Raw genomic sequence first — 22,830 nt, 5'->3', positions numbered from 1 at the left:
TAGATTGAGTACCCATTGAATCAGAATCTCTGGTTGGGGCCCCCAAATTTGCATTTTACATAAACACCTCAGTCAGTCTTTAGCACACTGAAGTTTGAGAACAACTGGTAGATGGTCTTAGAAGCCCTTACGCACCAGAATTCTAAGGCATGTGCAGTTTGTTATAAAATGTGACTCATATCAGCAAGGTCCAAGTGTCTGTTAAATACAGTTTTTGTTTTAGTAAGCAATGTTCTTTCTAAACTCTGAAACATGGGTGAGAAATAAGACAAAAAGCAAAAGAAGTAAGCTTTATAACCCCAACAAGAGTTCAGTGCTCATGATGGAGATGTGGAAACCAGGTCAGGGTGCTGACTTGGGGATGTAGGTGGTGACTGGAGCATATCTCAGTTGAGGCGCTTGTTCCTCCGGTGGGGAGGGATTGAGAAGAATGTGAATTGCCCATCTAATTTGGCAAGTTGTCTTTGTTAGGATGAGCTGAACTTGGAGTGATTAGGACTGCCTGAGCATGTCCTGTCTTTGCTGTGTACACACCCTCCTCCCTGTCTGTGAAGGTTCTGATCAGCTTTTTGGAGCTTGAGCATCTGGCCTCCCTCTGACCTCTTGCAGTGCTTATTGTCTTTATCCCTGGTATGGCATCTTTACTGTTTTCTGGAGATGCATCTTGTTTCTGCCACTGGAATTTGACCTGCTCAGAGGCTTGCGTTTTCCGATCCTTGTGGTATGAAATGCCGTGAAGAATGCAGGGTACACCCTGTAATCAAAAGATTGGATTCAAGCTGTGTGACTTAGCAGTGACTTAATTTCCTTGAATCTGTTTCTACTTTTATTAAAATAAGGAAGAGACAGACATGTTAGAGTTGAGATGAATGAAGGCAGAGGAGACGAGGGTGCTTGTTTCTGAAGGCTTCGGGGTCAGAAACTAGCATTCAGCTTGGGGTCAAACCCTTGATCACGGGCATCCTTTGCTTCTGGCAGGTACAGGGGTGTGATGCGTGTGCCAAGTAGGGACAGTGTTCATGATTTTCAGCAAGGGTTCTAGTGTGTTGAATTGGTTGTATCTGCAGTGTGTAACGTGCCCCTTAGGCTGTGCATAAGAGAACAAAGAATAGCTTTCATAGTTTACCAAAAAAAAGTCACTACTTTTTTAAGCTTTGGTTTAGAATTGAATGAGGACCCCGGGACCTATGTTGCTTTTTCAGGATGGTCCTAAGGGAATGGAAATTATTCATTCTCTTAGGCAAGAAATACTTAGGCATTTATTTACCAGTGGACAGGGCAGAGGATAGGAGTGATGAGGTCTGTGGCAGAGCTTGCATTCTAGAGGACAGTATTTGAGCTGTGAACATAGAAGCCCTAACGAGTGCATGAAGAAGACGTGCCGAGAGTGAGGAGCGGGGAACTGGGAGCGCTAGAGCAAAGCGGGGCGGGAAGACTGGGAGAAAGAAGCAAACCAGCTGATGGGCTGTGGTGTGAGGACCAGCAGGGCTGGGCCGTGCACAGCTGGATGTGTTCTAAGTGCCACGGGAAACATCTAGGGCAAGCTTGTTATCCTGTGGCCCGCGGGCCGCACGCAGCCCAGGATGGCGTCCCAACACAAATTCATAAACTTTCTTAAAACATGATGAGATTTTTTTTCTGATTTTTTTTTTTTTTTTTTTAAAGCTCATTAGCTATCGTTAGTCTATTTTATGTGGGGCCCAAGACAATTCTTCTTCTTCTAATGTGGCCCAGGGATGCCAAAAGATTGGACACTGCTGATCCCGAGTGAGCTTAGCATGACCTTAGGCTGGAGAGACCCTGGTGTTTTTTTGGAGGTGAGTTTACTGCCACCTTGATGCCATTTACCCTCGAGACAGTGGGTCTCCGGACAGTCAGACCATTCAGCTAGTGGAAACAGTTGAACTCCAGAACTCTGGTCTTAAAATAAATTGATGGTAGAAATGTTTATATGTATGTATATATTTTAAATTTTTTTTGAGATGGAATTTTGCTCTTGTTGGCCAGGCTGGAGTGCGATGGCATGATCTTGGCTAACTGCAACCTCTGCCTCCCGGGTGCAAGCAATTCTCCTGCCTCAGCCTCTCGAGTAGCTAGGATTACAGTTGCCCACTACCACGCCCAGCTAGTTTTTCTGTATTTTCACTAGAGACGAGGTTTCACCATGTTGGCCTGGCTGTTCTCAAACTCCTGACCTCAGGTGATCCACCCGCCTCGGCCTCCCAAAGTGCTGGGATTATAGGCGTGACCCACCGGGCCTCGCCAGAAACATTTATAATTTCTGGACTATAAAATAGCAGAGGCGATTGCCCTTGTAGATGCGTAGCAAGATGTGCCCCCACCTGCTACGCTCGCCTCATTGTCCAGCCCAAACTTCTTCTGTCTCTGTAGTGGATGTTCAGTGATACCACAAGGAAGGAATAATGTGGGACACCCTGCAAAATAAATGGCCTAGTTTCCCCAACAATAAATCAGTGGCACTCTTTTAAAGAGTAGTAGTGATGGGCGATGGGGATTGTTACAGAAAAAAAGAGACAACAAAAAAAGAAAAAAGCTTCCTATGAATTAAACAGGTAAGTGCTTTTCTAAAATTATTATTATTATTACTGTTTTAGGGACAGGGTCTTGCTGTTTCACCCAGGCTGGAGTGCAGTGACATCATAACTCACTGCAGCCTCAAGCTCCTGGGCTCAGGTGATCCTCACACCTCAGCATGTTCCCCCTGAGATGAAAGACATGTTCCACCATACCCAGCTAACTTGTATTATTTATAGTTATGGGGTCTTGCTGTATTGCCCAGACTGGTTTCAAACTCCTGGCCTGAAGCCGTCCTCCTACCTCTGCCCCTGAAAGTGCTGGGATTACAGGCATGAGCCACTGTGTGCAGCCGATGGCAACTGTTTTAAATGGAAAAAGATACAAATGTGCTGGGTGTGGTACTGTACACCTGTAGTCCCAGCTACTCAGGAGGCTGAGGTGGGAGAATCACTTGAGCCCAGGAGGTCGAGGCTGCAGTGAGCTATGATCATACTTGTGAATGGCCTATGCACTCTCTCCTGGGCAATGTAGTGAGAGCTCATCTCTTAAAAGTATAAGCATGGAATTCACAGAGGAAGCAGCCATCGATAAACATAAAAAGTTGTTCACCCTCAGTAAGAATATCAAAGTTCTATAACTTAGAACATAAGATACCTTTTACAAAAGCTTATAAAATTGTCAAACATTTATTTTTGAAGATAAAATGTGGTGAGGGGTTATGGACGGAGTTACTGGGTCCTGGCTGTCGCCACTGAGCGTTGCTTGATGTTGTCATGACTTGTGGACGTCTGAGAGCTGTGTGGCTTCGGGTGCTCTTTGTGGAGATTTGCTCTGTGCCTGTAGGAAGGTGGCTGTGGGGTGTGCATGGCAGCAACGTTGGTGAAACAGATGTGTGTGACCCCATGCTGTCATCAGGGTTCGTTGCGCAGGAGCCTCATACATACTACAGAGAATCTGCTTTTATAACCCCAAGTTCATGGGGAGGCATCCACACAGATGGCAGCAGATGGGGAAATGCTCTCAGCCAGTCCTCAGGGGCAGTAGGGCAGTCTTCATCTGCGTGCGCTTGGCGGCTCTGAGCTTTATCTCTTCTTTTTGTTGTATTTCTTTAATATCTTATTCAGCGTTTTAGTTTCTTTAGTTGGGTGAGTTGTTCAGTGTCTTTGTACCGTACAGTTCTCCTGTGCTGTTGGAATGGAAGTCATGGGCTGTGTTACTCTTTTGAAATGTAAATTTCTCTTTAGAATTTTTGGAAAAATCCGTTAGAGGAGGAGTTCTTAGAATGTGAGAAGACCTCTTGCCACATAGCTGTGCCTGCTTGACGTATTTTTCCAACAAAATTGAAGGTGAACCTGTTAGGAGCTCAGTTCTGAGTCTGATGGGCTACTTTGAAGAGACACAACACTCTCTTTCTAGCATGTTCCTTGAAAGAAAATAGGCTGGTGCTTGGGTAGTGATCAGAACTGGCAGTTATTCTAGGCCTAAAACAGTTTGGCAATAAAATAGGAAAAAGGGGCCACGTGTGGTGGCTCATGCTTTAATCCCCACACTTTGAGAGGCTGAGGCTGAGGGATTACATGAAGCCAGCCTGGGCAACGTAAAATTTAAAAATTGGCCTGACGTGGTGGCATGTGCTTGTGGGTCCAGCAACCTGGGTGGCTAAGACAGCAGGATCACTTGAGCCCAGGATTTCGAGGCTGTAGTGAGCCATGATGGCACCACTGCAGTCCAGCCAGGCAACAGAATGAGTCCCTGTCTCTTAAAAAGGAAAGAAAGAAAAGGAATGAAATGTGTGGCTTTCTAAGTAATGTCTCTGCCAGTTCCTTTGTTAGAGCGGTAGAGCAGTACCAGCATAAACTTGCTTTATTCTTGTTTAAATTTTAAAAATTAAGGTGACATTCTTGTCTTTTTTCCTTTCCTGGTGCCTATCAGATGTTTGTAATCTTGTTTCAGTTGAATTAAGAATTACAGCTGAGGCTGGGTGCCATGGCTCATGCCTGTAATTTCAGCACTTTGGGAAGCTGAGGTAGGCGGATCACTTGAGGTCAGAAGTTCAAGACCAACATGGTGAAACCCTTTCTCTACCAAAAACTACAAAAATTAGCTGGATGTGGTGGTGTGTGCTTGTAGTCCCAGCTACTTGGGAGGCTGAGGTAGGAGAACTGCTTGAACCTGGGAGGTGGAGGTTGCAATGAGCCAAGATTGTGCCTCCAGCCTGGGCAACGGAGTGAGATCCTGTGTAAAAAACGAAACAAAACAAAACAAAACAAAACAGTTACAACTGAATCCTTGTGGAGGTATTTATTTTATGTTATTTTCATAGATTCATTTGGATTTGCAAAATCTGAATCAAATCTGAGGTTGATGTATTACAATTTTTAATTCTTTGTTTTATACCTTTTTTCTAATTATCATCTTGATACAAAGTTATATAGAATTCAAACACTGGAAAATACAGTATAGAGAATTCCCCATGATCTTACTTCTAGAGAGGTAATTATATTTGAAAGATTGGTGAATATTCAAGCACCTTATTTTCCTCTGCATCTGCTAAAATAAGATTTTTACAATAACTAGGTCTATCTTAGGGAGAGTAACTTGCCCTTTTTCCTTTTCTTCCATCTTTTATACTTAATATACTTATGTAACTATGTATTCTTATTTGTGCATGTAAGTATTAATATGCATATGTACTTAATACCTAATATTTAATAAGATCTATATATGTCCACTTTATTGCTTTAATATTTTTGCATAAAATTACTGACATTTTAAATTAGATATGTAAAAGTCCTCATTCAGAGAGAAGACTGACTGAGTTTTTTTCCACCTTGTGTCCTTGTTTGTATCAATGTGTTTCATTTTCTTGAGAATTTATATATGTATCTTAGTGGAGAAAGCCCTGTGGCACAGGACATCTCCACATTTATTATTTATTTTGACATGTGGTGTTATGGAGGCATCTCTTGGATAAGTCTTGTGTTCCCCTGCCCTGTGAATTTTTGCTGATGACTTGTCCTCCCTGGACCAAATCTGGACTGTGAAGACGGACCACAGGAGGCAGGCTGTTTGGTGTTAGCATGCTCCGTGAGCAGCACTGAGACCGCGCTGTTGGCAGGAAGCGGTTTGCTCAGAGTCTCTTGGTTGGTATTTCTCGGTGGCGTTGTGACCTGAAGCTCGCAGGACCTCAGAGCATTCAGATGTGCGTGGCAGGTTTGCTGTGTTGTTTGTATATTAAATTAGCTGATGAATAAGCTCAATGAATGGTAGCTGTCACTACTTTTTAAAAATTAACTATTAGTATGCTAGAAAACCAGAACACTGGTTCGGTTTTTAGTGTAAAATAACTAAAAGAATTTTATTTGGCTCCCTTTGATCTGGTATCCTAGGAAGTATGTACCTGATGTGCCTGTTTTGCTTGAAGATGGTGTTGAATGTTTTTCTTGTCCTTTAAGTCCTTTCCAACTCCACTTCCAAAAAAACTTTGTGTTTCACAAGGAGAATTCCATCGTGCCCTGCTCCAGGATCCTGAGGCATGGGTCCTGGGGCTGAGGGAATGACTTTACTATAGCTGTGGGTTTTTCTTTCAGATCATTACGCTCTTGTTCCAGACAGATATTTGCTTTATATTTATGTTTTGACTTTTTAACTCATGGTACCATTTCTAATACCTTCTCATAAAAGTGATTCTGAATTTTATACTTTGGCAAAAATTAATCATGATCTATATCATTACATTGTGTGCTAGCCATCCACTAATCTCTGTAGACATTTCGTATTGGTCTTAAGACAGATGTGTTGACACAGTTAGGTGTCTCTGAACCCTCACTTGCGGGGTCCAAGGGGACTGCTCCGTGGCCAGTTGGGGCTTCTTGGTCACACAGTCTTCTGATGACAGCGAGAAGCCCTGACAAGGCTGTGAAAGAAGTTTGAGCCATCATCTGACTGCCACATGGAAAAGTGTTTTCTGTGTTCCTGACATTTTAAGCTCACCCATTACGTGAAGGAACCTGAATGTGTGATGTTAGCTTAACTAGGGCATGAGGAGACTAGACCTATCAGGTGTCTGTCTCTGTGACTCTTGTAGCTTCCCTGGTCAGGGCACCCAGATACTGGTGCTTCTGTAGGGAACTAGCACTTGACAGGGCAGGCCCTGCAGGAGAACTCTGAGCATCTGTCCAACCAGGCCGAGGCTTTCTGCTGCCCAGGCCCTCTGTTACACTATCAGAGACCCTCCCGGCTGTCTGTTCTCAGCCCTGTTGAGTTGGGGAGCAGATAGAAATGAAAAATTTATACATGCCAGATAGTTCTGCTGTGAATTTGATCTTTTCTTTTCTAAATTTAATGATTTATTTTCTTCCATTTTGGTGTATTTGCCTTTGCTCTTTCCTGTTGACACAGAAGTCAGCTTTTACTTAATGTTCTCTTTCTTTTCTGCTCCATAAAGGAAAACTCTACACCCCTGACAGTCAGGAACATGAGTGACACGTCATACGCTGGTATACTTGGTGTAAACCAAGTTTTATTTGGTGTTACTTGGTGTAAACCAAGCATCATTTAGGAAATAATTCTTATTCACACCAGAACACCAGTACATTTCCATCCTAGTCTCACCAACTTGCTGAAAGATGGAGAAAAGAAATCATTCAGTGACTGGAACAGTTTGCCGTCCTCCCAGGCTTTCGTACAGAAGCTCCAAATGTTCCTAGTGAAGTGAGGCCTTGGCACACCTCTCTGACAGCCTGCGAATACCCCATCCTATAGTGCTGGGCTTCCCCAGCCACCGAGCTGACTTGCCAGAGTCACCCTTTCTGTTGCTTGCGTGCTGCATTCTCACATATGTATGAAACTGTAGCCACGGCTTGGCTCTGCTGTGGTAGCAGGTACCAGTAGTTTGAAATAAGGGTATGGGTTTGAATCTAGCTGCTTTATTTGTGACTGTGGGTAGATTCCTTCTCTCTGAGCCTGGATTTGATCATTTTATCATTAGAGATTTATAGTATGGGGGTGGGGACGAGATTGTGAGAGCACCGCAGGCTTCCTGCACAGTGCCCGGTTCACTGACTCTACTTCCCTGTAGCTAGTGTCTGTCTCAGCACATCTGAGTGCAGTGTGAGGCAGTGGAACGTCTGGTTTACCTACATGGTTCCAGGTGTCAGTTTAAGGTATTATTAGTTGTGTGAAATGAAACATAAATATATATAGAAGTAGTATTCTAAAATGTTATCCATCTGTTCTTCAAAGCAAGGCATTTGTCATGTTCAATTTTTTTTTTTTTTTCAAATTGTAAAGTAATATATTTGTCCTATTGAAATATATTGGCCTTCTCAAAAACTGCTTCTTGTCAAGATGCTTTTCAGGCAAAATTTTAGATTTTGTAGTATGATTGTTAGAAGGTTATATGAGCATCCAGATTATGCCATTTATTTTTAGATTGATAATCTACGTAGAACAACACTAAGGCTTGCGAGTGTAGGGGTCTCTGTGATCTCAGGTGGCACTGGCATGAACCTCTCGGCTCTCCAGTTTTAGTAGAGAGGCGCGTCCCCTCCTTGGTTGGCACTTTCCTAACACTCGGCCTCCCCTGCCCCACCATCCTAGGTGCATGATCCTCTAGATCCTCTTACCCTGCAAGAGCCCCAGACACTCTAGGGACAGATACCCCGGGGATGGGCGCTTGGGGGTCTGCATGGTTAATAAGCATTCCACATGAGTCTTTAAGCTTAACAACAGTTTGAGAACGCTTATTGTTCTTTACATCCAATGGAAGATAAGCAAGATTTGTGCCAATGTTGCCATGTACTTCTAGGCCAGGATTTAGTAATTTATTGCCCCCTGCATCTCCCAGCTTACTGACTCATGCTTCCCTATCAGCACATGCTCATCCACCTCCTGATCCTTTCTCCATTGTCTGCTCACATTGTGCCCTCAGTGACTGCTTTCTCAGTGGTACAGGGATGCCTGCACTGGTTTTTGATGTGTCTGAGCCACTGCTGGTGTCTCCTCTAGTTTTAAGTTGCAGGCAGAGATTGTGCATGAGGTAGTGAACTTGAACAGAGCAGTGGTTTCTCCAAGCTCCATGAAGACCGGGAAACCTGAACAGGGTGGGTGAACTTTTCATGGCATGCGTGCGGTATCCTTGGCTGGATGGGTCCATCGTGCGACAGTGGAATCTTTTTGCTTTTTTTTTTCCTTTTTTAAAAGACAGACCTAAAATGAAGTTGATTGGAAGACAGGAGAATTATCTGGTCTTAAAACCTCTCCATCTGTCATGTGAGTCAGTTACAAAGGCAGGCCAGTTGACCCATGCTGGCATGCCCTATGGCCAACACTGGTTTTCAGAAGGTAATTTGGGCATAGAACCTTATAGTGGAAGGGTGAGTGCACGGAGCACCACAGCCATCCCTGCCTCAGGGTCACACTGTGTACTCAGGCTCCAGTGTGGTGCTGCGTCCTGCTGGCCCTGCTCAAGCCCCTGCATATCCTCTGCTACCTGTAGACAGTGCATTTCACATTTGCCTGAGGACTATGGTAAACCCATATACTACAAGTGAACAAAGACTTTTAGGAAATAATGCTCATTCACACCACTCATTCTGGTCTGTCTTGTTTCAGTTTTTTTAAATGCTCATTAAACCCATGAAATTGTTTTCCCAGACTGTTAATGGGTAACAGCACAGTTATCTCTTATTCTGGAATTTGAGATGCTCTGTAATCTTCTCATCTCTTTTTCCTTACCCCTTTTTTTCTCCCTACTTTGTTAAATAAAGCCATCCTCCAAATAAGTTCCCATGAACTCCCTGTTCTGTGAACCCACCAAGTTTGTGCCATCTCGCTTTGCCTAGAGTGCACCTTCCCTGCCTTTCAGATTTGCAAGTTCGAGTCACCTCTAGTTTTAGCTCTAATGCCCCCTCCACATGAATAGGCTGGAGTGCCCTGTGTGATGTATTATCGCCTTACATTTATTTATAAATTATGTGTAGTATTCGATCCAGATGACGTTTAAGTCTTCTACTACCTCATAATTGCCAGTTAAATGCCGATCTTTTGTCTCGCTGTGACAATGGAAAGATCCTCCACGGCAAGGCTAGCCTTTGTTTCCTCTGCATCCTCCATAGCGCTAAGCACATCACAGACCATCTCTAAACTGCCTGGTGACTCCTCTAAGTTAGACGTTCGATAGTTTCTTTTCCATAGTATGTGGTTATCACCTACTCTTTTGAAGCAGGAAGAAATAACTACTATAAGAGAGTTATTTCTCGACGTTGTGTTTATTTTAAAAGTATTGTTATCATGAGCCTGCAGACTTAGCTCAGGCCCTTCTTGTCATTGTCAGCTGGTTTGTGAAAGTGATTGGACAGTAATCATGTTCATTTTATATTTAGCCATATCAGCGGGAACAAGATTGGCTGGGAGAAGACGGGAAGCCACTCAGAGCCTCAGGCACGAGGAGACCCAGGAGACCAAACAAAGGTAGAAAGTCTATGCCTTTTAGTTTTTGAGTTCTGACTCATTTTGTATTAGCATACTGTATTAGTGATCAAATAGTGAAAGATAATATCTCTCTTTTAATCAGGTCATGTAAACCTTTACAAAGGGGATAAGCGGGGAAGGAAGAGTTCAGAGCTACGCCCAAGCCTGCTGGTCTCTCTGCTAGTCTCTCTGCATGGCAGGCAGCTGATTTCCTCGTTGTTTGCTCTCTGCATCATCTTGGACAAGGTGCTTAGGACCTTCCTGAGCCCACATTTGTTGTAGGTTTTTGTGAAGATTCACTGAGAAAGCACCGGGGATGCTAAATTTAACTTCCCCTCCTTTTTTTCTTTTTCTTTTTTAAAAAAGTTTTTTATTTAAAACATTTTTTTCTTTTTCTTTTTTTTTTTGAGATGGAGTCTTGCTCTGTCACCCAGGCTGGAGTGCAGTGGCGCGATCTCAGCTCGCTGAAACCTCTACCTCCAGGGTTCAAGCAATTCTCCTGGCTCAGCCTCCCTGGTAGCTGAATTTATAGGCGTGCACTACCATGCCTGGCTAATTTTTGTATTTTTAGTAGAGACGGGGTGTTGCCATGTTGGCCAGGCTGGTCTCAAATCCCTGACCTCAAGTGATCTGCCCTCCTCAGCCTCCCAAAGTGCTGGGATTACAGACGTGAGCCACCACGCCCTGCCTCTCCACTTTTCTTCTACTTCTACTTGTTAATTGTGATATCTAAAAATACCTTTTCAATTTGCCAAGCCACGTCTGCCACATGTGATTACCAAGAAGGAGCAGGTTTCCTGCTTGAAGGTTTTGGTGGTTAATATGCAGGGTTGCCTGAATATCAGACGTTTGTCTAAAGAAGTCGTACTATTAAATGATTGTTCTACAAATAAGCGACAAAAATCCTTTGTGAATACATATTATTTTCAAAGCACCTTCCAAAGCATTTTGAGTTGTTTCACGTCTGTATTCTTACGGAATGGAGAGTGTAGAAAACACTAGTGAATTATCTATGAGTTACTCTTCTTAAGACTAATTTTGGCACTTTGTGTTTTAAAGAATAAAATTAAGCACTTAATTACACACCATTATAAAGAGTATACTTTCGAAACAGAAAAATGTGTATGTCTTTAGGGTGGCCTTAAATCAATCAATAAGCAATTCTTATTTTCAACATTTATTCTGATAAATTTTATCATACAAATAATCATTGCTCTTGGGCAACTATTCAGATAATTCAGACTGTGCTAAAGTGTCTCCCTTCCTTTTTCCTTTCCTTAGTTCTACTGCCTCGCTGCAATCCATCACTGTGGTAATAATTTGGGGTCCAGACTCTTTCCTGTTATGTTCATACACTCCACATCTGGGGGCTTAGTTGTTACAGAATGGGTGTTTTCACCGAACAGTGTATCATGGACCTCTTTCTATGTCATTATCCGTAGATCTGAGACCTTGTTTTTAATGGGATTATGCTGTGGCTTAGCGGGTTTTTGGGGCTTTTGGTTTAATTTTTGCTTGTGTATAGTTAGGGCTTTATAATGACTACAGAGAATGCTTGAGTTTGGGTTTTTGTTTGTTCTTTAAGTACCAGCTGTGGCACAGAGTCAGCCCTGGATTAGAATTCCATTTCTGTGTGTTAGGGTTGTGTAACTGTGTTCAGACTGCACAGCCTCTTGGAGTGTTGGTTTTCCTGTTTGTGTAGAGATCTTAGGCAAGGTCTCGAGAAAACAAACACAGGAATGGACCACATGAATGATGGACAAGTGAGAGCCAAACAAGATAGCGAGGCTTCCGCCTCCCAACACAGAGGGACTGCAGGGTGACACAGAACAGCGGGGAGCAACAGGCCCACTGTCCCGTGGCACAGTAGATGTTGATCTGTTTCAGTGTGGGAAGCTGTTCAAGGAGAGGGACTGGATCAGGGTGCTGTCTGTTTCTTCTGTCTTTAGGGTGGCACCAAATCTGGTCTCTCCAAGACAGGACTCATCTTTGTCCCCTCTGTGTCCGGCAGGTGAACAGGCACCTAACATACTTTAAATGAATGAAAACATGACATATACTCGTTTTCCTCCCTTCTGCTCTCTGCACTGTAGGCAGAAGGCTCGTCCACTGCCTCTTCAGGAAGCCAACTAGCCGAAGGCAAGGGAAGCCAGATGGGCACTGTCCAGCCAATCCCGTGCCTCCTGTCGATGCCCACCAGGAACCACATGGACATCACCACACCTCCCCTGCCCCCCGTTGCACCTGAGGTGCTGAGAGTGGCCGAGCACAGGCACAAGAAGGGGCTGATGTACCCCTACATCTTCCATGTCCTGACGAAGGTATTATCAAAGGGGCCCTGGAGTGGCTTCTGTTATTTGATGAGTGGCCATTCCTATGGGTGTTTTGTCCTTTTGTCCTTTTTTGAACCATTTTTCTGTCTTACTAATCTATTTGAAGCAAAGTTCACTTTCCCCTTTCTAAACATTGAATGAAAGATGAACATTTATAACTGTAAATACAGTTTAAAAGTAACTCGTGAAAAGTCTCACTTTTTTCCTTCAACTTAGTATAAAATATTTTTATACTTCTAATGAAATAATGCATCACATTATTTTATGACTTGTAATTTTTTTCTTTTTATTTCAATTTCAGAATTTTCTTACACCATATTTGTGCTGTAACGTCAGGTTTAATTCTGATGTCAGATACAATATCTGGTTCCTTTATCATTTGTGCTTAGAAAATAATGTTTCCCCCTTTGAATGGCTCATAGTACTTCATGTGTTTTGACTTGTTCATAACCTCATTGAGTGCAGTTTTAATAGTGCTAAGAGCAAAAAATGGAATACAGGATTTTGTTAACATGCGCATAGTCAGAAAATGCAACTGTCTTTTTATACAGTGTCATAATTTCACTTTATTAGTGTCTTATCGAATGTATGCTTAAATATATACATATAGTGTGGCATCAATTATTTTTTAATCTTGGTGTCTCAGATGTATCTATGTGTATTTAAATTTCCTCACTGATGTGTAGTCTTTACGTTGGCACTTTTAATCTTAGCCCCGCAATTTAACAAGTTACCTCAGTTACTAGATTGATCCTGCAGAATTGGTTTATTACTATCATGTATTATTAACATGTTTTCCTCAGTACCTATACGACCATATATAACCAGACTTTTCTGTCTGTTCTCTACAACCCATCTGTGGTTTGTAAAATAGAGTCAATAAATGCAATAATGAACTCCTGTTCTCTAATACTCCTGAGGTGGACTTCAACTGTTTACCGACTAATCCAAATACTGCTTACTTTTATTAATTAAAAGACATGGAAAACATGTAGCCAGTACTATTTGCTCAGATCCTTTAATTTATTTTTTAGTTGTAATGCCTCCAAATCTCATCTATTATTTGATATGGGTATGCATTTATAGTATCACTTTTCAGATTATGGTTGTAAGGTGAACATTTTATTTTTCAGGTTCAACATAAATTATAAAGGGTAAGTGAAAAGTAATTGTTGTGGGGAGAGCATTTTGCTAAGTTTAAGGAACCAAAGTTTTGGGAAGACATCTTTCAAAACAACGTGTTAAGAAACAACACTCATTCCTCGTGGGGCTGTTTGAAATGTAAGGTCCCCAGGAGCCACCTGATATGTCCACACTGCGGGATCTGATGCCTGGATAGTCGGTTAGATCTATGTGAGGGTTGCAAGTTGTACCGACATACTTTCTTATTTCTTATGAATTTCAAGGACAAAGACTGATAAAATGACATGGTTGAGATAATTGTCTTTTCAGATTTTAAAATGCTACTTAAGTTTTTTCAGTTTATCCTATAAGCTGAATGGCTCTGGTATTTAATTGCCCAGGCTAAGACATTTACAGTGAGATGCATCTTTATGGTAATGAAGAGAATTTGCAAAGCATCATATTATTAAGATAAATATTCCCTAGGTGAGAGTGTTAGAACACATGTAGCTACTGGATTAATGAATATGAAAGTACGGAGGGTAAGGGGAAAGACCAGTTTTGAAATTAAACTTACGTGAAAGAAACAGCAAATGTTACAAAATTATTATTTAAAGCATATATATCAATGAACTTCACAGACATTGAGGTCATAAGTGCATTTTTATGCTCTGAGTATAATTAAATAAAATTTATTGCACGATATCTTGAGATGTATTTTGATGCTATAAGATCCCTGAGACTGATAAATTTTGGTAACAATCTCAGCTGCCAAAGGCCATAGTCAGTCATTTGTCTCTTGGCAGCACGTTCTTGAGTCAGATGCGGTTCTTGCTGTATTGGTCCTGGGACATGAAAAAGATGGAGTGCTTTTGTTTTCTGCCCTAGTGGCTAGGCATGTCCTTACCCGCAATGAGACACATTTCTTGAACACCTGCCACACTATGGCAGAAGCCTAATACATGAGGTGGTAATTTGCTGTGGAAGAACTTGGCAAAGAAAATTTGACCATTATATTTTCAGGATACTCAGTTCTTTAGTTTGCATGTAGGTCATTGAAAATTTTCAATTATATTGCATATGACCATCCCCACTCTCTAAATAAAAGTTGCAAGTTCTCAGTCTTTTCTATTCTGTTTGTTGTCTGATGTTATCTGTCTGGATTGTTTCAAAGACTTTGGAACATCTACATGGTTTTCTTTTGTTCTTGGTTTCGGATTAAACATAAAATAATGCAGATTTTATTTTGATTCTTTGAGCATATGCTTTGGCCACAGCCTGCCAAATGAACTCTTCCTAAACATCTTTATTTAGGCAAGTTATTAAGCAGTTGATTTGGAATGGAATTGCAGTGTCATTAACTGGAGATAATACAGTGTATTTCTGTGAGTGTATTGTAAATTCAACGTGAAAAATGTGCAATGTTATTCTGCTTTCTTCCATGCAAAGGGTGAAATCAAAATTGCTGTTTCTATTGAAGATGAAGCCAACAAGGACCTGCCTCCGGCTGCTCTGCTCTATAGGCCAGTTCGTCAGTATGTTTACGGAGTCCTGTTTAGTTTGGCAGAAAGCAGAAAGAAAACTGAGAGACTTGCTTTTAGAAAGAACAGACTTCCACCAGAATGTATGTACTGTAACAATCCATTGTTTGTTTTCCTCGGTACCTCGTAATCTCTTGTGCGTTTTCTAAAGCCTTAGAAGAATCATGACTGAGTTGACCCTGAGTGCCTCTGTGTAAAGGAGGTGGGCCGTCATCGGGGCAGTAGGCCAGGGTAAAAGCTCTTAGAAAAGGAGGAGAAGCCACAGACTTTCTTCCTCAGTAACAGTCCAATAATGATGTTTATTCGGTAAAATAATAAAACAGGTTTACACTTTAAAGTGAATGTTGATCTGAAAGCAGACCTGAATTGCTGCCACTCTCTGTAATTACCACGTCTTGGTAATCAGGACGAGTGTGTTTCTGTGCTCTGGTTTTCATGAAACAAAGATCTGCTCTCTCCAGAAGGCCAGGGTCCTGGAGAAAACTTCCAGCAGGTCTCTGATTGGCCATGTGTGTGCTGTTGGAGTGCCACCACGCATGGCTCTGCAGCTGTAGCGAAGGTCGTGGGACTCACGGATCGTCGCAGGATTGTGATGATTTGTCTCGGAATCCTCTGAGACATGTGCACTTCCAGCTGATCAACTCTGGGAGTGGGGGGTGCAGGTGGAAACACTGAAAAGGATTGAAAAGGTGGTCAAAGATGAGGTCAAAGCATTTTTCTTTTATCTTCTAGTGGGCTTGTGTAATACTTGGAGAAAATGATGCCTTTTTGTTCTAGGTAATTTTATTTCCTAATGTAAGGAATGTAAAAGTAACTGTATATTTAGTTGGAAATATAGAAAAGAATCCTCAAACATACAGTCTAAGAATATTATGAATTGTGAACATTGTAAATTACTAGATCATTCTTTGAGCCATGGATAATTAGTTACAGACTATTTGTTTGTGTGGTGGGTCAATGCAGGCCTCCTGAGATGATGAAGCTCCTTGTCAGCACTGACTGTGTGCAGTGCTGAGCTTTGGAACTTTAACCTAAGTTCATTAGATTTAAAATTTTTCTGTTTGCAATTACTATGACAAACTTGCAATCCGTAAGGCGTTAGAGTGAAGCACTTCTCACTACCCTTCCTTGGTGATAGTTGTCCTGAGAGTGGTTGCTGAGCTGCTAGTGTGACTGTCACTGGCAGGAGGTGATCAGGACTTCTGTGTCTTCGATGGCTGGAGATACCATGTGGAACAATGAACATTGTAAATGACATTCTTCTCAAAGGTTCAGGACATTCTTCAATGTACCTGTTTTCATTCTTTTCTCACATTGTGTGATCCATTTGCTCACAAAAGAATGGCATTTCTTACTTTGCACATGGCTGGTCACTTGTCCTGGCCTGTCACTACTCTTCACTTCTCCTGCAGCCTGACCAGGCCCTCAGACCCCCTTTTTTCAGTTGTTCCTCTCTCCCGGGCTTAGCTTGCCTGCGCTGCAGGCTCTGTCTAGTCCCAAATCCTGTGACATCCTGGGTGCTGCAGCTCCTTTGTCCTCAGCTTCAGAGCACTGCACTGGCTTCGTGGTAGAAGGTATTATTTTTTATTTGTTTGTGTGTTCTAAAAACAGTGTTACCTTTACGCAGCAAACTCCTTTAGGCATTTCCAGTGATCACCTCGGGCTGAATAGGAACGGGCTTTGTGGCTTCTGTGCTGTCCCGTGGAGTCAGTTGTGACTGTCCCCTACCCCTCCAGAGTTGGGCCATTCGGCATCATTGGTGTGCTGCGGTACCAAACATGCCCAGGAAGTGGAGTCTTGACCTCGTGCCTGCTGCATGTCTGCAGCACGCATGTCTGATGGTGCTTCTCATGCTAGCTCCCTGTCAGCTGTCTTGGTCTAGGTTGAGAGGTCTCCGGCTGGGCCTGGGAGAGGCTGTCCTGTTAATGCACAGTAGAGAAAGCTCTCAGAGGGGCCAGCATGTGCAGAGCATGTGGATGGTGGGGGGCAGGAGGAGAGGTGGGGATTGTGGAAGCCAGGGCAGGCCACAGCTTTCGTGGTGTCAGACTGCCCCGACCCTCTCTGAGCAGACCAACTCCAGCTGGAATCAGAAGTCACAGGAGTGCCATCAAAGGAAGAAAAGACAAGAAGGGTTGGGGAAGTCTGAAATGACTCAAGCGAATGGGGATGCCATTGATGTCGGTGGAGGAGGAAAGGGACACAGGAGAACACAAAACAAGATGGTGGCAGCAGGTGGCACTGGATCTTCTCTTGAGATGTGGCTGAGATGGCCAAAGGAAGGCTGTATCTTCAAAGTGAGAACTTTCAGGAACTCCCTTCCCTCCTTTCCTCTTCTCCTCCTTCTTTTTAAGGATGGGAGACTGAATAGTTTTTGGATTGTTATGTTCTTTTTTTGACCAATGGGGAGGATTTAGTGGGGAAGAGGTGAGTTAATCAAAGAGAATAGGAAAAAATTAGTCCTGATAAAGAGTTTGTATTAGTAGACTTAGGTGGGAAGGAGGAGCAGAGGCAGGAGTTCATACTTTGGGGCCACCTTTGTTGGTGAAGGCAGGAAGGATTGGGGATAAGGATGCATCAGATTTGGTTTGGGAAAGGGAGTCAACTAGCACTGAGGAAAAGGACAGAGGCCCAGCCAACTGCGCTTGTTAATTGATCATGGAGCCTGGGTATTTTCTCCACTGTGGAAGCTGAGCTTTGCCAATGGTAGTTTGTACTTCTTTGATGGTAAATGAGATTTTAAAAGTGATTTCATAAACATTTATGTCTTTTGCTATTGTGTATATTACTCTTAGAGCAGTGTGCAGCAGGCAGTGAAAGAATGAATAATTGGTTTAGGTACACACAGCTTGTTGGAGATGAAGACCTGGTTTGGTGCATCAGAAAATTAAACTCTGTTATGTGAGAGCGTGCGTAAGTGCTGAGATGCTTTGAAAGGTCAGTGGTAAACAAATTGCAGTCTTTTCTGCTCAAGTGGTTTATGAACTTTGATTTTGACTTTTCTGTAGAGATGGGAAGCCATTGAAGGTTTGTTACAAATGATGTTTCCATTTAGAAAGATGAGTTGGATAGCGATATATGGACTGAACCAAAACAGAAATGAAGCCTTTAAGCGTCAAAGATGGAGCAGGTGCAGATGACCTTTGCCTAGACAGTTAAGACACTAGAATGTAAGTGTTTAGAAAGATGCATTATTAATGTGCTATGACAAATACAAGTTTATTTCTGAATGGAAAAGATGTATAGATTTGACCTGAGTTTAGAAGTTGAGAGACCTTACTCAGTACCGTAATTTCAGTGGGTGAGATTTTTATAAGCAGCTTTGGAATCTAGGTCTTTATAGGGAGCTGATAAAATTGAACTTGTTTCATGCGTAGTTACATTCATGAGGAGGAAACAAGCCTATAAAAAAGTTTTTTATGTCAGTGATATATCCATGATTATCACCCTAATTGGAACACCAGCTCTCCAGAAGGGATATTTTTGTTTTGAGAATATCTTGTGATTGTTAAGCCTCAATGCTCTCAACTTGCTCAAAACCAACCTTGTTTGAGAATTGAGTGATGTGCACAGTGTGATCTATGTTCATGAACATTGCATGCATTAAAATGCTTTCCATATAACCTGTTCATTAGATTTTAGCTGATTAAATACTGACCCTGCTCGGACCATTGATTTAAACTTCCTTACTTGAAATATCTATTAATTGGTAACACATATTTGTACTAAGGAGAGTGCTACAGCTTCTTGACAATCTAAATAGAATAGGAAAATGTCTGATTGTGCCACAATGAAGCTGACATTGAAAAGTTTCTCAGGAGTTCTTGATTGACAAGATGGAACAATGATTGTATTTAGATCTTGTTGATATTTGCTGTCTAATCTATGGCCACTCTTGGACCACATGTAGGTTGAATGAAATTATTGTCATACTGGAAGATCCATAAACCAAAGAAAGAGTCCTGGGAGGCCATGTCCCTGTGAAGGATTGTTCTCCCCCAACCCTGCTTCCTTGGCTTTCCGAAGTGATCTGGCAACCCAGCCCTCTGCATATGGACTCCAGAGAGAGCCTGCTGCTCCAGCAGCTGGTGTGGCCATTTCTGAATGGAAAATCTGTGATCTAAAATAGCTTCAGAACCTTATCTGCACAGCTGTATGTTCCTGTTAATGGTCACTGTAACAATAAGGAATGTCCCAAGATGGCCTTATTATCGGAGAGAACTATTCAAAAGGCAAGCGTGTTGAAGTCTTAAGAGTTGCTTAAAAATATTTAACTCTCAGCAGTTTAAGTCATGTATATTCTTTTGGAAACCTAGTCAGTGATTAAGGCATATGGTCAAGTGTTCATAATTTATAGCTAGCTTTTCTGTGATTTACTAAACTTTCATTTTTAAAGTCACTATATGGCGAAAGTAGGATATGAGACCCTCAAAAATTTCTAGCCCTTCTGCTCCTGAACTAGGTGATAGCAAAAAGAAAAAAGAAAAAAAGAAAAAGAAAAAAAAAATTCCAGCCTTTTGAAAGTCATGTTGTATTATGTGCTGGCAATTTATTTTCCACACCTTTCTTTCCATCCTTAAGTTCTATAATTTCACTTTTAGGAAATTCAGAAGAATATTTGCTTATCATGGCAGTATATGCCTTGGAATTCTAAGCCCTCCCAGTGGTGTATGTAGAAGAGAACTATTAACACCCAGGGGCATGCAGATTCCTCCAGACGTGATCCACGGTGATAGTGGCACCTGCTGGTAGGGAAGGTGGAACCCAGAGACCTTTTCTGTTGATGCTGGAATAAAGGCTGGGCCCGGAGATGTGTCCGGGGTCTGACGCAGGAACCTCTGGCTTTGAAGCCTTCACCTTGCAAAAATACAGATACTGTGGCGAGTTTCTTCTTCTCGTTCCTGTAGTTCAGGTGTTTATGTGCCTCTCTGGCTTTTCCTCCTTCAGAGTGCCTCTTGTCGCTCCCAGTCACTGGGGTTCTTTCTCTCCAAGGGTCAGTGGGAGAGGCTGCAGTGGTTTGAGGGCAAATGAGACGGAATAAAAGGCTTACATTTAAAAAGATTGTAGGGTAATAAGTATCCCCAGCTATAATTGAAGAGCACAAAGTTCAGAAAGTAAAGCTTAGTGATTTACACATTTTTTAGCATCATCTTAATAAAATTGGCTTTTGTTTCTTGCCTCCCATTTCCTACAAAAGTCTTCCCTAGTACCTCAAAATTAAGTAAGTAAGAGAAACAGGCTTGTAAAAAGTAGACAGATAAAAATTATACACACATGAAATAAATATGTGGAATGAGGGATCAAGTTTATAGATGAGTACTATTTTTATGAAAGATTTTCCTATATTTATTCCTGTATTTTTAAACCACCAAGAAAAGCCGAAAGGAGCATTTTTTCCTGGTCTAGTTTGCTTTAAAAATGTTTTTATTTGTGCTAATAATTGGAATTGCTAATAAAAAGTAAACTAAGTCTGCTCACTGGATTATATTATGAAATAGAATACTTTAATCAATATTACTGTACTGATTGAATATTGTGAAAATTGGTATTGTAAACATTTTTCCCACGATTTCTATGAAGGCTGCTAATAAGTCTGTCTGAATTTCTTTATTCTACAAAGCTTTCTAGGAGAAGCATTAAGGTTTTTTTCACAGAACTTTGAGTAGACTTAGCACATCAGACGATTGCTTAGGAAGGCAAATGATATGACAGGCCAATTTGTGATATTACTCTTTTGGATTAATATTTGTTTCATAAGTCCTCGTACTCTTTTTTTTTTTTAACCAGTGTTACTTGCCAATCCTTGAGCTTTTGAGTTTCTAATATACTATGAATAACATACGTGGAATGAGGAATATGAACAGCATTTATCTACATGTCTGTAATACCGTGTTCTGCTACATGTCCTGTGCCTTACTAAGCATTTATATTTTTGTGGACAGTGGGCTGCTCCCACCTCAAATATCAAAGGTTTGAGAAAATATCCACAGCCTTTTACCTTTGAGAATTACAGAGGGTGCTTACAGACGTATCAGCCTGAGGAAGAGAACCCAATGTGCTACCTACACGCTGGGGCTGCTTAGAAATTAGGGGGCAATTTTTCTATTAGAAGGAAAAAAACCAGTCTTCATTGTATCCACTTTTCTGTTTCTGTCCTAATATAAATGAGTTGGAGGTTTTTGTTGTTGTTTATGATCATAACAAACCCAGGAAAGCTCGTCAAGTATAATAGTGGCTGCTCCCTAAATACACACAACCAGAGTCTAGTCGGCCACCATCTTGGAAGCCATTCATCTGCCTGCATCTCTTCCTAACCTATGAACACGTGTGCATGCATGCTGCAGTTCTCTCTCCTATGTTCTTAGTGGGCATTGCTAATTAATGGTCGTGCTCTGGCACTGAGCTTAGAGACATACTTTATAATATGATCTTACAGGCGGCCACTCCGGCAAGTTGGGATTGGCTTACAAAATGAACCTGGGCTGGGATAGATCCCAAAGTCAGCATTATAACAGATTTCCAGGGTGGCTTAGTTGTCATGTTAAGTGTGCTACTAAAAGAACATGATTAACATATGATGGAAAACATTGAGTTTTTTACTGACAACTTAAGTACGATAGTATTTTATGGCCCCAAATTATATTTTGAAGGGGTGCTTTCTGTAAGGAAAATGCATTATAAATTTAGCGTCCAGTAACATGTCTGCCCTAGAGTTGTTTTTGCCAGTGTAAAAATATGGTTGAGTTTAAGGTAAGGAAGACAGTTTAATATTCAGTCTTTCAGAAGTAGGCTACTTCCTGAAGTAGTGAATTTTTCTGACAGTGAAAAGATGAGATTAGTATTTGTTGATGGTGATACGTGAGCTGACCTCCAGGAATCTTACTGTTTTAGTAAGATGCAGTAGGAACATGTTTCCCTTCAAAACTACCAGTACAGAGTTCGTTTTACACTACCATGCTCTAAGACCCAGAACCGGTAGCCACCCAGGATGTGCTGGAGCCTAGTGCCATGGGCAAGCCCACATACCCCCAGGTTTCTGTAAAAGCTCAAATTACTTGCTGTGCTGGGTACTTTGTATTTGCTTATTTCCTTTGGGTTGAGTAATACCGTGAGGGCTAAGAAGTCCTTCCTCCTGGGCAACAGTGACTCTTCGGAAGAAAACAGCAGCCCAGAGAGAGAAGAGCAGCAGACGTTCTCATCTCTGGTGGCTACCCTCCAGCTGCCCCTTTGCAGGGGACTTGTGAAACAGAGCCAGGCATTTTTCTTTCCTCAACTTCTTCCACTCTTGAGGCTGCTATTTCAACCCGAAAATTGGATGTCCCTTGGAATTCTTCATAAACACTCATTTGTAATTAATTTAATGTAAGTAATGTACAAAATGTGAATTGATCTCATTATCTCTACATAATGAGGGGTGCTAGGTGCTTTTTATGTTTAATCATCAGGACTGTGTTGCAAAGTTAGGTGTTACCTCTTATCTTAGTCCCTGGATCTAGGCCCAGGTCTGAGAACCCAAGGAGACCCTCCCTCTCAAGCACATGCCTGTGCAGATCGCCTGCTTCCCCCTGTCCCAGCCCTACCTGGCACATAGTAGATGTTCTGTAAATACTTATTAACTGATTGGCCTAAGGTTCCACCTCTGTTCTCTGGTGGAATACTCAAAAGTTCTCTAACTATTAGAGATGAGCACCTTTGCTTCTGGAGCAAGCCTTTGTGTCAGTCACATCTATTTTCTTTGATAAAGACATGTATTTCCTGAATTGGACTTGCTGTTCTTGTCATGACTGTTGCACATGGGCAACAACATGCTTAGTGCTGTGAAAGAG

At 41.9% G+C, this 22,830-nt stretch overlaps 1 protein-coding gene across 4 annotated transcripts in view; it reads left to right on the top strand.

The window, feature by feature from the left end:
- The window catches only part of FAM120A (family with sequence similarity 120A), a 115,162-nt gene that overhangs the window by 66,473 nt on the left and 25,859 nt on the right, over positions 1-22,830 (top strand). For all 4 annotated transcript variants that reach the window (XR_002517709.2, XM_009189207.4, XM_003911994.4 and 1 more), the window contains exons 8-10: positions 9,924-10,011; positions 12,105-12,332; positions 14,916-15,090. Coding sequence is in view for 3 of the 4 variants with exons in the window: in XM_009189207.4 (XP_009187471.2) it covers positions 9,924-10,011; positions 12,105-12,332; positions 14,916-15,090 (491 nt within the window). In the remaining variant the exon portion in view is untranslated. The remainder of the gene's footprint in view (positions 1-9,923; positions 10,012-12,104; positions 12,333-14,915; positions 15,091-22,830) is intronic.

This window comes from Papio anubis, chromosome 13 (assembly GCF_008728515.1).
Source record: "Papio anubis isolate 15944 chromosome 13, Panubis1.0, whole genome shotgun sequence".
Lineage (NCBI taxonomy): Eukaryota > Metazoa > Chordata > Mammalia > Primates > Cercopithecidae > Papio > Papio anubis.
Note: the sequence above shows the minus strand (reverse complement) of the source record. Positions and strands in the feature narration are given on the sequence as shown.